This window comes from Galeopterus variegatus, unplaced genomic scaffold, assembly GCF_000696425.1.
Source record: "Galeopterus variegatus unplaced genomic scaffold, G_variegatus-3.0.2 Scaffold2566, whole genome shotgun sequence".
NCBI classification, from domain to species: domain Eukaryota; kingdom Metazoa; phylum Chordata; class Mammalia; order Dermoptera; family Cynocephalidae; genus Galeopterus; species Galeopterus variegatus.
In genome coordinates, this window is record NW_007728677.1 from 3,646 (window position 1) to 18,471 (window position 14,826).

Genomic DNA, 14,826 nt, shown 5'->3' on the forward strand with positions numbered 1-14,826 from the left:
CAAACCCCTCCCTCATTACATCAGCCTTCCTTACAGTCTACATAAGCTCTCCCACACCCACACCTGGTGCTGCCCTCCATTTTGAGCGTAGCCTGGCAGATTTTCTTCCTTTAAAGCTTGATCAGTACCCAGCATTTTGGCTCACTTTCTTTCAGTAAGCTCCTGTTTGCATACCCCAGGCCCAGGGGGAAGAACACAGGAATTTGGCCAATGTACTCATCTTACATTTCCAAAATCCCATATGATTATTTTGATTAAGATTGCTTCCTGCTGTGTGTTTCAATTAAAAAAAAAATCAAGGTATCCCTAGAATGGGAGAAAAGTCTGAATGCAGAATTTGCTATAAAATCTCACTGTAAATTCTTTGATAAAAAGTCTAAGAATGGGTTAGTGAGGTATTTTTTAAGTTTTGGGTTGAATCATCATAATCAGAGCTTAATTTTTTAATTTGCATACTAAAACAGCTCTAGTTTTCTAATATCTTGCTAAAAACCAACTGAAGATTGTTTCTCTCTTTTTAATTCTTTATCAGTTACCTTCAATGCATCTTTAGATGCTATCATTTCCAGTAGAACCAGCAATACAAATACTATGGTGCTAGCATGGACAAAAAAAATAAAAAATCATCTTAAAATGACATTCTTCAACATTGCCCAGGGCATTCATGCTTTTGATTACCACTCTTGGCTCAATTTAGTTGGGATGTAAAATAAATCATAATAACTATAAGGGCCTCATAAATAGTCTGGGGTGCATATTTGTATTCATGGAACCTCCACAACATTGTTTCTTTATTGCCAGAGAGACCAACTTGAACAGTTCACATTTTATTGCCTGAGAATGTCTGATAATAGTGCATTATGATGCACTGTGTATATGAACTACATTGGGGTGAAAATATGAGAATGCTCCCCAATGCTTTAATGAGTCATTTTATTAGAATCGGTGGAGGGTGTAAGTAATATAGAGAAGGAAGAAAGTTCATGCAGCATCCGCCATTCTGCCATTTCCTAACATCACCAGATGCTCCAACCAAAAACACACATCATTTTCATTGCCAACATACACACACACTTGCACACATGTGCTGCATACTACAGAATTGAAAAATGTAGAATGTTTTTCAGTTGCCTTTCAGAATATTATTTCTAATGATATTTAAAAATTTTCTGATTATCATAGCTTTAATTTACTGAAAGAGAGGTCTTTTAATGTAAACAGGTATATTTTAGTTGAGGAAATATAAAGGTATTCAGGCATTAATTATTTAAATAAAATATTTAGACATTATGAAATCCAACAATTGGATATATATGATATTAGTTCAAACATTATAAAAATGAGGTGTAGATGTATCATTGAAAAATTAATAGGGTGATTACAGAGAATATACATGGCCTACAGAATGGATCACATTAACCCTCATTCGATAGCTATCATTCATATGGAGAATAATGATATTAACTAAGGGGCTGGGTCCCTAAAATTCCCAACAATAATAATTGATAATCATGGTAAAAGATAGGTTGAATATGTAGTCAGGAGTATGCCAAACTTTCAAGGAGAACTACAGATATATTAGAGAAGGCTGAAGGAGTTGGTTAATTAGTTTGGCAAGTACTCAAACATCAACCATTTAATTAGTTGATTGATTAATTATTTCAAGCCTTGTACACTGATCACTACTTTGCACCTACCATAGTACTGGAAAAATAAGGGTGAATAAGCTCAGCTCCATAGTCATGCTATATTGAGTTTCCACAGACCTGGATAAGACTATACTTTCTGCTCTTGAAGTGCTCCCTGCATATAACCAATTCATGTTCAAAACTACCTTATTCTATCAATAAAGTAGGTCAAAAGCATATTTGTGCTGCGTATTTGCTTGTACATACTTGATTACTTACATGGAAATGAAAATAATTTGTTACACTTTTTAATTAATTTGAGAACTTTCAATGTTGTTTTAGTTCTTTCTTACTCCTGGGATAACTTTAACACTGTCTACATTCCTATGCTGTGTTGGCTGGAGAAGGGAAACATTGGGACGAGGAAGGATTCTGTCCCCTTCTGGTGGAGCTGCTGGTCAACTCTTAAATGGGACTATATTTTTCCCTTCATCCCATGCCCACCCCTTCTCATGTAAGCCCCTTCCCCTCTACTCCCTCTACTCAACTCTTTCTATTGGCAGAACTCATGTCCTATTAGCCTGGATAGCTGGACAAAGACAAGATTTTCCTTCCTTCAAGGCAGGGTATATTAGTGTTCATCTCATTTCAAAAAGAAAATGCTGTGGGCTATTCATGCTATTAAAAACATTTTTTTCTTTAGATTCTGATTAGCAACTGCTGGAATTAACAATAAAGTTTGCCTTTGGAATCCCTATGTTGTCTCTAAACCAGTGGGTGTCCTTTGGGATCACTCAGCCAGTGTAATAGCCATCCAATTCTTTGCTGAGAGAAAACAACTTTTCAGCTTCTCCAAAGATAAAGTAAGTACCATTGTGCATTTAACTTACTTAATTCTGCCTCCCCAGTTTCTACCCAAATCTATGCTGAGTCCTGAATTTCTCTGAGAGATGCATTCATTTAAAAAATGTACTGGCTAACTACTATGTCTTTGGAAGTCTATATTCGGAAAAGGTGTTGATTGATAGTTACTTAACAGTACTCTTGGGCAACTGAACAAAGTATTTCATTAACATTTTGTTCAAACAATGTACTCATAGATTTAATACTTATTATTGGGCTCTCAATATGCCACATCTTAAGAACTTTTGAAGTTCGCACTAATTCAATAGAAAAAGCAGAAATGGGAATGAGGAAATATCGCTTTGGGAAGATAATAGGAACAGCCAATTAGCTATTATTACCTTGTTATTGAAGAGACTCAGTAAATTAGAAATTGAAGTTAATCTGAAGAATACCAAGTACATTAGGAACATTTCAATTAAGTACATCAGTCCATTTCTATTTGATGATATTGATGGAATGTTTTAAATATGGTGGAAAAAATATGGCACTTGAGCCAGAAAGTCTAGGTTGAATACTGACCAACCTATTTATTACTTAGGAAAATTTCTTAATCTCTAAGAATTTTGTCTTTTGCTCCTCTGTAAAACTTCCATTTTACGTAATGCCTGACTTCAAGATCGAGTTGACATATGATAGATCTCAAGATACTTGGTTATGAAGAGAAAGGCAGAATAGGGTATGACTAAGAGTGTAAATAAGGGTAGCTGATTGGAGACAGTCTCTGAGACTCTTTCAGTGAACCTGAATTTTTTTCTATGCTAAAGCTAAAATGGAAATTAATCTTCAACTCCTTACCCACACCCTACCTATAAATCCTACCAAACTTACTTATTTTACTATATTGTCTACTATGTAAATATTTTCCTTTTCCCTTAAACTTCACCAATTCCTGTTGATTCTACCATTCAAATATGTTTATCAATCTCATCTGTATTAGTTGGGTTCTCCAGAGAGACAGAATCAATAGGATACATTATAGTTATATGAGAGCGATTTATTAGGGGAATTAGCTCACGTGACTAAGAAGAAAAGTCCCATGATAGCCCGTCTATAAACTGGATGCCAGTAGCGTGGCTCAGTCCAAGTCCAAAGGCCTCAAAACCAGGGAAGCTGATGGTGTCCTTGGTGTAAATCCTGGAACCCAAAAGCTGAAGAGTCTTGTGCTCTGATGTCCATGGACAGGAGAGAAGAGTGTGTCCCAGCTCCAGCGGATCGAGAGAGAGCTTCACCTCTTTCCTCTGTCTTTTGTTCTCTCTGGGACCCCAGCGGATGGGATGGTTCCCACCCACACTGAGGGTGGGTCTTTCACACCCAGTCCGCTCAGACTCTCATACTAATCTCTGCTGGAAACACCCTCATGGACACACCTGGAAAGATTGCTTTACCAGGTTTCTCAGCATTCCTTCATCAAAACCATTTGACACCTAGAATTAACCTTCACATCATCTCTTAATCTCAGCTTTCCCCCAAATACTGCAAAGGTTTTCTGAGCAATCTCCCTGCTTTTGGATTGTTCTGACTCCAATTTTCTCTCTATTCTGCCAATCAAGTAGTTTGCAAGGAAAATTGTTCAATCCCTCATTTCTGCAGTTCATCTCAATATCAACTCTAAAATTCTTTTGTACAAAGCCCTCTCCCCTATCAGCCTTACTTCCTTTCCTGCTTTTCTCTCTCTTTCTCTCTCTCTCTCTCTTTTTTTTTTCATTTACTGCTCCAGCCATGTCAAATTATTGGCTTTTCCTACCATGCAGTTTCATGGGTTTGCCACATGCTCTTCTTCTGCTTTCAATTCTTTCTTTCCATTAATTGGAAGATGCCTATTCATCCTCCAGGTCGCAGACTTTTTGGAGTCTCTCATGCAGACCTAGGTGTTTCTGTGCATTCTGGTTGCACCTGTGTGTATCTCATTGGAGCGTATGTCATGTCATACTGAAATTGTTAGTTTGCTTACTTAAGAAGGGTTAGTATCTTTTCAGCTCATATTCTTGGTATCTATCATGGAGCTTGGCACCTTGTAGTGTTTATTCAATGTTTATTTGTTGGCAGCTTGAAGTGAAGACACATTACTGTGAATCTAAAGTACCAAAGAAACTCAGAGTGAAACCTTTTACGATGTCCTAGTTAGATTTATTTGTGCTATTTTTTGAGATCTTTTAGCACTTCCATTATTGAATTTAACACAATCTGACTTGTATACTAGAACATTGTAGATGTACTTTGTATCTTTCACTAGATTAAACACTTGTTGAACACGATATTTGAAATACTGTAAGTATCAACTAAATGATAGGATTCATGAGGTTAGGGCCTATGTCTTTCCTGAATTATGTCTTATACATACCAGGTCCTCAGTAAACTGTAGTTAGGTGAACGAATCTTTATCAAACATAAATATGAAACAAATACCAAATATTTTATCATTATAGAGTTCCCTGAAATGTGTTAAAACTTTAAAAGCAAGTGAAAAAAATGTCCTGTACACTCAGAATTGATTGTGTACAGCTATCATCAATGTCAAGACTACCTGGCCTCTTCCAAAAGCAGTTTTGTGCTTCTATTTTTGTTTTACTTCTAAACCATTACAGTATAATAAAGCTTGTCATGCTGTCTTTCATGTTAATCAAAATTCATTTCACTTTGATAAATGCATGGTAATCTCAGTCTTTTTGTTTTTACAACAAACAACAGGCTTTCTGCTACCAGGTTAAGCCTCTGCTTTACTGCTATAAAATTTTTTTGGATATTTTATAGGATTGGGGCTAAATTAGGGAACAGGAAAAATGAAAAAGGCATCCTTTTTTTTTCAAGGAACCTTTGATTGAAAGATGTTTTGGTCAATGAGTTACTAAATTAAAGGATTTGTAGACCAAAGCAATTTAGATTTAAATAATTCCCTCCCAAAATTATCTGAGACGTTAGTTCTTTTTTGGATGACTGCTCTATTGCCACTTGCCAGTAATGTTAAACAGTATGTTTATCCCTATAGAGTTTGGTGTCATACTAACAGTCCAGTTACATTCTGTATTGGACTCCGAAACTGTTTCACTTAAGATGACAGTCATCGGTGGCAAGGTCCTGCTGGAATCCAGTAATCTGGTCTTTGGGAGAAGGAACTACCATGGGGAATAAAAGGATTTTCAAAGCCTGGGGGATATCTCTCTGCTGGGGATTGGCATTCCAACCAGTGAGCCTACTTCAGCTTGTCCATTGTTCCTGACTATTCTCTCCTAGGCTGCTGACCTGATTTAGTCACTAGAATCAGATCAGTTTGTAATTTAATCTTCGTTTGAGGTTCCAATTTTTCCCAGAGTCTGGTTTCTATATTGTAGACCTGTGGTTGGTAAGGAAACTACAAAGTAAGACTTTTGTGTTGGTAACTGCATCTTACCTGTTTGTCTTTTCTCTTCTCCATATCAACCTCCCACCCCAACTTCCATCTGTCGTTGGAAGCAAAAGTATTTTAATTTTGTTTAAGTTGCACAAATAATTACATAAAAATTACAAATGATAAAGAAGCATGTAGTACAAAAGTGAATATTCCTTTTGCTCATTTCCCCTTCAAATTAATTCCTCTCCCAAGAAATAACTATTATTATTAACACTTGATGTGTCTCTTCTCATTGTTTTGTTATATACTTAATACATTATGTATTATATTGTATTATTATAATATATGGTATTATTATACTATATGGTATTATTACAATATGTTGTTATATATATATTTATTAACACTTGATGTGTCTCTTCTCATTGTTTTGTTATATACTTAATACATTATGTATTATTTGTATTATTATAATATATGGTATTATTATACTATATGGTATTATTACAATATGTTGTTATATATATATATTTCCATGTGTGTGTACAAATACAGGGTAGTACTTATTTTTAGTTTTTATTTAAATGGTTTNTTTCCATGTGTGTGTACAAATACAGGGTAGTACTTATTTTTAGTTTTTATTTAAATGGTTTCACAAGAAACATATTTCTCTAAAACTTCCTTTTCCCTAAACAATATCTCTTGGGGATCTTTCTATGTAAGTAAACATGAACTTGATTTTTTTATCTTTTTTTCTTTTTGCTACATAGTAATACATGGTATGGATGGCCATAACTTAATTATTCAATCACCTATTGGTTAAAATAGATATTGTATCTAATTTTTTTCCTTTATTAACCATAACACACTTGTGCACGCATCATTAAGACCTCATAGGTAAATTTCCTTGTGATAAATTCCTAGCAGTAATGCTACTGGATTAACAACAAATGTTGCCTATTTCAATGCAGATATTTTGTACCAATTGGCATATTCATCAGAGGTGTATAAAAGTGCCTTTTTCTCCATACTTTTGTCAACAGTGGAAACCATCAATGTGTTCATTTTTTTTGTAAATTTGATGGACAAAAAATGAAGTTGATTTTATCAAATATTTATTGGCCATTCATATTTCCTGATTTTTTTGTATTATCTAATCATGCTCTTTATTTTATTTTTTTTAAAACTTGACTGGCTTTTTAAATTTATTTCCAATAGCTTGAAAAAACTATTATCTTTTGTTTATTATATGTTACAAATATTTATCTCTTTCAAGCATACATTTTTAAGCTTTGTATACATTATTTTTCTTATTCAAGTTTTTAATCTTTATGAAGGTGAGCTAAGAAATGGTTTGCTTTATGGCTCTGGATTGTGTGTCTAGCTTAGAAATGTCTTCCACCCCTTCTGTTTATAAAAAAAAATTCTCCTTTATTTTCTGCTAATACTTTTTCTATTTTTTTTCTTTTTATTGCACTGCACTTTGCAATTTAGTTTTTTGTTAATTTTTTTTTCTCCAAAAGGATATCCAAGATTATTTTTTGAATAATCTGTCTGTCCTATAAGTTTGAAATGCCATTGTTATCATCTGAATTACTTTACATCTATGAAATTGTTTCTATATATGTTATTCTTTCCTTTAATCTACTTGTCTTTTCCTACACTAATATACTATAGTTTAAACACCATAGGTTTATTGTATATTTTGATACCTGTTAGGGCCATTCCTACTTATCGTTTGTTTGTTTTCAATTTTAACTTTCCTCTGGCATTTTATCCCTCCAAGTAAATTTTAGGTTCACTACTCACATTCCATGAAAAAGTCTATTGGTAATTGGATTGGAATTTTATTGAAATTGATGATATTTTATATCTTTAACATATTGAGAAAGTACACCTTGTATTTCTTCATTTATTCATTCTTTTTGTTATCTTTCAGAACAAGTGTATGCATTAATTTCCTCTCCATTCTTTGATTAGGTGTTTCCTTGATATTTTAGGAGGTGTCCTTACCATACTCCTGACTTTAATGGGGGTGTTTCTAAGGGGTTATGACCACTTTCTATATTACATATACACTGAGTATTTAATTTTAACTGTTTTTCTAAAAGATATTTTGAACTCTCTGGTTATTTTGGATAGTCTCTTGTTGCTTGTTAATTTGGGGGATTCTGAATTTTATCTCTTTGATTTCGTACTTAATTATTTTATATTCTTGTCTCATAGTCCCAATATCTGAAGTCCTTGGTGATTTAAATCTAATATTTGCTATTCTGATGATTCTTTCTCATATGATTTGTTTCTTTTTATGTTTTGTTATCTTTTATTGTTACTTCATTTTCTGCTGCTGCTAATCTATAGGCATTCTGAAGAACTAAATTGAAGATTCTTTCATCCAGAGAAGATTTGTGTTTGCTTCTGCAGGGTGGAAATGTGGAAAACTACTGTCTTGAGGTGCCTGCCTTGTCCTTCTCGGTTGTCCAGTTCATTGGCTTGCTTCAGTGCCTACACCTGGCTACCAGACTAATTAAGGCTTAGCCTTCCCTATGCAGTCACTTCACTTATGCCTGCTGTTCACCGTCCTCATTTTAAGTTAATTTTTTTTCTCCTCTTTTTTCTTTTGGACTCATGGAGATTGTCTCCACTCCCTGAAGGCCCAGCAAGGCAGCAGAAATTATGTTTTATTTAGAGTTGTGTTTCTTTGAAGCATGAAGCCCTCTACAAAAACCTAGATTTCAATGATAATGGAATCAGAGTTCCCAGATTCTAGATGTTTTTGACTTTTTTTCAAAGTTGTTGAAGGCCCAGCAAGGCAGCAGAAATTATGTTTTATTTAGAGTTGTGTTTCTTTGAAGCATGAGGCCCTCTACAAAAACCTAGATTTCAATGATAATGGAATCAGAGTTCCCAGATTCTAGATGTTTTTGACTTTTTTTCAAAGTTGTTGGGGAAAAAAAAAAAAAAGAAATTTACAGTGTTTACTTTGTAAATTAAAAGAGGAATGTGATCTTTGAAATGGAAAGTTAGAACATCTTTTTAAAACTGGGAAAAATCTGTTAGGATTTTTGATGGTATGTGAGTAATGATAATGACAAAGAATCAATTTAACTGACGTTTTAAAATTCTCCAAATGAACTTTTGCTCTGAAGAAAAAAAAGTATGTGAAATAAAATATTGATAGTAGTTAAATTTATTGCCAAATTTGACCTGGGAAAATCAAAGAGGTTTCTGTAGAACAATTCATAGCATTAGAAAATGTTTTGACTCTTTCGTGGTCAATGATAGAATACATAAACAGATTCATAACAGAAGTCCAGGTGTTAGAGCTGTATGTCTTCTCCCATTTCAGTTGAAAAGAACTAAAAAAAAAAAAAAGAAGATAATAGTTATGGTAGCAATTAAAAGATAAATAGCAGAGGAAAAGATTTTAATTTCAGACTAGTTTTTTAAGTTTAATGTCAGATCTGGGGAAAAAAACGGTAAAAATATTTCTCAAAGGAAGAACTATGATATGACTTTAAGATAAAAACATTAGTTGAGGTGTTTAGTAGAATTCTTCTGCTGGCATATGTCATGTTAAACAAAATTGCCTTTAAGCATCTACTGATTATGCTTTTGTGGATTATTGAAAGGCTTAAATTCTAAATACATAGACTCGATAAGGCCGAAAAGTGTATTCAGGAGAGCCAATGCCCTCTGTTCCTGTTATCCTATCATCTGCAAGTGGGCTATCCATTGTTGTGCATTACTTTTGGAGAGCTGGACTGCTGCACCACTGTCCTCAAAATCCCTGAGAATACTATCTCTTCCTCTTTCTTTCTCTTTTTTCTTAATGTCATTTTATGTTGATCTCCTACAGGATGGCAAGAGTTAGTAGTAAATTTTTGATGAAACAAAGCAAGTCTCCTTTCAATAGTCATTTGAGTCTGTTTTCTACTTCCCCCTCACTTTTACATCATCTTTAGGAAATTATGAATCTTTTTGTTTTCTAAATACTTTGAATTAAATTGCTACAAGTTATCAGTATGTAAATAATGCTGATTTGGTTTTTAAAAGTGAACTGAAAACAGATTACTTATCCACCCGTACATCTATTCATGCACCTATCTGTCCATGAGGTCACTTATTTATAAATGTAATATTTGTAGCACAAAAGAAAAGATTCATTTGTTTATTTAAAATACTTGTATTATTCCTATGTGAATAATATTGATCCTGTTCATTGGCAGGGAGCAGGGGATTCTTCAGCCAAGCTAGACTGGAAACCTAAGCTGACAAACCTGAGTAGTATTAAAACTAGGATCCCCATGTCTGGAGTCTCAATCCACTGGTTTCTAGATTATACAATATTTGCTTATAATTCTGCATTATTAAAAGGTCAACAGTTGAAACAAGATACAGATTATTCAGAAAAATATGTCATGATCATTATGGGAAAAGCTAAATTTTGCCTTAATCATAAGCTTAGGTACTTATTCGTGCTAAAATAAAAATGGAGATAAAATAGAGTGCCTCAAATATGCCCCTTCAAGGACTTGACTTAGTAAGTCTAAGTTTGGACAGACATTACCAGTTCTCAGGTATCATGATATAAATAGATACAGCAGTTTTGATGAAAATTTGTGGGAAATATAAACTAAAAAATACCAGTCATTCAATTATAATTTTTAAGCTTAAGACTTTGCCAATTTATTTATTTTTTCCACTAAAGAAAACATCTTTAGGATACCTGGAATGAAAATTGATATTAAATATACTCCTTTCTAAACTGTGGCCTAATTCTATTCCAGAAGTCTACTTGACTATAAAAGAAAGGGAAAATCCAGGATTCTCAAATAATAACTAGATATTTAAGTGACATTTTGCCAAAGAACTCAATTAATAAAACTGAATTGCTTTGAGTTTTTTTATGATTAGAAGGATATAGACTGATTAGGAAAAAAGGGGAGTATAGTTATCTGGTTTAATGCCCAGCTATATGATGCTAATTAAGCTGAAAGAATAAGTTTTCATTCTAGAAGATTAGAATTGACCCTAAAACCAATTAGAGCAGTTAAGGTATAATACCTGGAAAAAAGTTTTAAAAATACTAATGTCTGAGCCTTATCCTTAGAAATTTTGATTTAATTGGCCTGGAAAAAGGGCCCAAGTGATGTTGGAGGTAGGGTCCAGGGTGGGGGAGCCCAATAGTTGGCCTTGACCCACCCAGTCCTCTTACCAGATTCTTGGCTCCACCACAAGAGAGAATTCAAGGGAAGAGTCACAGTAGAAAGTGAGAACAAGTTTAATATAACAGATAAGAAATACAGATTTCGCACTGTGGCATAGCTCCAGAGACTGAGCAGTTCCCACACCAACTTTAACACAAAAGTAGGTTCAGTACAGACATCAAGTCTAACACAAAAGCAAGAAATACGTAAAGTTCAGTACAAAGTACAGGTTGGCTCAAGAGAATGAAGAGCTGCTTGCTGAAAGAAAATCTGATACAAAGTAAAGCATTCACACCTCAGCCAACCAAGTGCAGGTTGCCTCCAGGAAAGTGAGCAACGACCCCACCTTTGGCTGGGATTTGGCTTTTACAGTTTCTCTATCTAATGAATATTCAGTTGGGGGTGGTGGTTCCTAGTTACATAATAATTAGTCTTGCACATGTTCGGTCAGTCTCTTCCTGGAGCATGTTCATTGGTCAGAACCTATCAGATGTACTAGGCATATTCAAGAATATTCTGTGCTCTGTATTGAGCATGCCCAGCACTGGATTTACATAAGCCGGCCCCAGTAGTCTCATTTTTCCTGTGTTGGTTCTGAAAATAAGTCTAACTGGCAACAGTAACTTTTCTCCCCAAGAGAGCCCAGAGGAAGGGGCCTGAGAACCTTAGGGAGTAGCTGGAAACTCGGAGGCATGTCCCAAAACCTGAACCCAGGGAAACAGAGCACTTCCTATATCACAAGTATAGATGACTTCTAAAACACCATAGGTGTTTCTAATGTCAAGATTAAGAACCACTGGTATAGAATGTGGTAGTATAGAAAAAATTTTAAAATGTGTGGGAGGTCACATATCATCACATAATTTCTAAGAGCATGCTAGAACAGTGTTTTATGCATTCATGGCAGTATATCAATTTTATTGCCTGATTCACAGCAGAGGAAAAAAATTACAGAATTGAAGGTGGACTGACTGGGATTATTAATTAAGAGAGTTTAGGGTTCCCCAGAGGAAGAAGAACAATAAAAATTGATTTTAATAAAAAGTTATAAATGTACACATTCTGATAAAAAATATTTCCAGTTTTAATTGCTAATAGCAAGAAGTAAACTATTGTAGACTAGAGAGATTTTGGCTCACTTAGTTTTAGTTTTAATTTTTCATTTAACTTATGTGACTAATATCAATGGAATATAAAGCCAAAATAAATTACTTAAAAAACACAATAGAAAATGATTCTGGGGAAATTATAGTCCATTAATATTGTTGAGTTATTGTTAATCTATATTCAACTATATCCCAGATTATTATGCTGACATGAAGTTAGTTTCTATTTTTTAGAAGGGAGTTTATACCAAACAAGACAAGATTTTGAATAATGAGGACAAGACTATCATTAGTAATATGAGTGTTTGAGAATGATCTAGTTGTTTCTAATCTAATGCTGTAACATTCTAACAGCTTATCAATTCTATTTATACTTAGAACACACTAAAATGTATTTATTTTAGTTTTTACAGAATTTATGTTTTTGAGGATAAACATTTCCTGGAGAGCTGCCAGAATGTTTTAAATAAATTCTTTTTAGTAATGATTAAGAACGAGAATGAGTTCTTTAATTAAAAATTCTTGCCATGAAAACCCACTTTTCTTTATAAACATATATGGTCTTAGGGTTAGACGGATTGGTAATGCTGTTTTTCTGGTAGGATTGGCTGGGTCAGTTCAGGCTTAGTTACAGGTTATAGAGGTTGGTAGACAGAGAGAGAGGTTACCCTATGCATCAAGCATAATTATTTCTGCAAGATATTTTAAAAAGTCCCAAAAAATTTCATTCTGGTTTGTACAACATCTGCAATTGGGTGAATAGCTATGTAGAAGCGAGGCAGATTTTTTTGTGGGAGGGCTATATTCTTGGATCTGTTCTAGCTAATTTTTTCATCAATGAACTAGATGAATACATAGTTATTAGGTGAGGTAAAATATTTAACAAATTAAAAAAATGTTTATTGGACATTCACTATGTCCTATGAAATGTGTGGACAAATCAGGGAGGAATTGTCAATATAATTGAATTAGGATTCAAAACAACGTTGTCGCATTTAACTGGATCAAAACTAGAAAAAATTCTAGTCCTAGCTTAAAGAATCAGATTTTTGAAGGCAGGATAGTAGACACTGGACTTGACTATTTGTTCACAGGAATGTGATTTAGAGTTTTGCTCATTCAGGCTCAAGGTAAGTGAAAACCATGATGGAATGGCTTAGTCAGCTAATGAAAAAACAGGCTGCTTTAAAGAAATGACAGTACCTGTGATAGAACATGCTGAAATAGTGGCTCTGGGCACCTTGCTTAAAACAGATCCTTGAGGGCCCTAAGGTGCTCAGAGATAGTGACAAATTAGTGATGAAATAATTAATGTGTAAGTATATTATTTAAAATAATAATGACCTGTAGTACTAAAAAAGCAAAACATTTAGCTTGAGAGGAATAGAACGAGAAAAAGAAAAAGGAGTATAAGTAATTCCTCTTCTTTTTCAGTGGAGAAATATATATATTTTTATATTAATATACAAGTTAATATATATACACACACATACATATATGATTGATATTTACAATACACGTGTATGTGTGCGTAAACATTTAGCTTGAGAGGAATAGAACGAGAAAAAGAAAAAGGAGTATAAGTAATTCCTCTTTTTCAGTGGAGAAATATATATATTTTTATATTAATATACAAGTTAATATATATACACACACATATATGATTGATATTTACAATACACGTGTATGTGTGCGTTCACACATATATGATTCATATATACAATGCACACGTGTGTTTGTGCACATACACACACAAAATATTACTTAGTGTTATGGAGAAAACCATAGCCCAGGAAGAGTTAAAGAGTTAAAGAAGGCTGTCTCCAAGCAGAGGGACTTGGAATAGAGAGAGATGGGTTGGGGTAAAAGCCCTGTGGTGCTATTTGATTTTACATAATGGACACACCCTACTATAGTACTTAAAAGTAAACAAAGTCTGGATGATTGTCCTCTGGAGAGAATGTAGAAACAAAGACAAAATGAGAAAGAATCAAGAGGCCGCCTTGGTGGGTAGAGTGGGATCTGGAAACTGATATTAAGTTGATCGAAGGAACTGGGATCATTCACCCTGGAGAAGCGGTATAAGAGGAGGGTTATGTAGATGTGAGAAAAGAGGGTAGGGTACAGTCAAAAGGTAGAAGAGGATGTCTTTGGCTGAACATGTTTAGTAGTTATAGTAGGAATTCTTATCCTTTGGAGACATATATGATTGATATTTACAATACACGTGTATGTGTGCGTTCACACATATATGATTCATATATACAATGCACACGTGTGTTTGTGCACATACACACACAAAATATTACTTAGTGTTATGGAGAAAACCATAGCCCAGGAAGAGTTAAAGAGTTAAAGAAGGCTGTCTCCAAGCAGAGGGACTTGGAATAGAGAGAGATGGGTTGGGGTAAAAGCCCTGTGGTGCTATTTGATTTTACATAATGGACACACCCTACTATAGTACTTAAAAGTAAACAAAGTCTGGATGATTGTCCTCTGGAGAGAATGTAGAAACAAAGACAAAATGAGAAAGAATCAAGAGGCCGCCTTGGTGGGTAGAGTGGGATCTGCAAACTGATATTAAGTTGATCGAAGGAACTGGGATCATTCACCCTGGAGAAGCGGTATAAGAGGAGGGTTATGTAGAT

The 14,826-nt window shown here is 34.2% G+C and overlaps 1 protein-coding gene across 1 annotated transcript in view; it reads left to right on the forward strand.

The window, feature by feature from the left end:
- Positions 1–532: 532 nt before the first annotated feature.
- Positions 533–14,826, forward strand: part of LOC103598321 (WD repeat-containing protein 49-like) — a gene marked incomplete at its 5' end in the record, with an annotated part of 92,510 nt that continues 78,216 nt past the window's right edge. Inside the window, 3 exon segments of the mRNA XM_008582319.1 lie at positions 533–696; positions 1,522–1,525; positions 2,343–2,491. Coding sequence (XP_008580541.1) covers positions 533–696; positions 1,522–1,525; positions 2,343–2,491 — 317 coding nt within the window.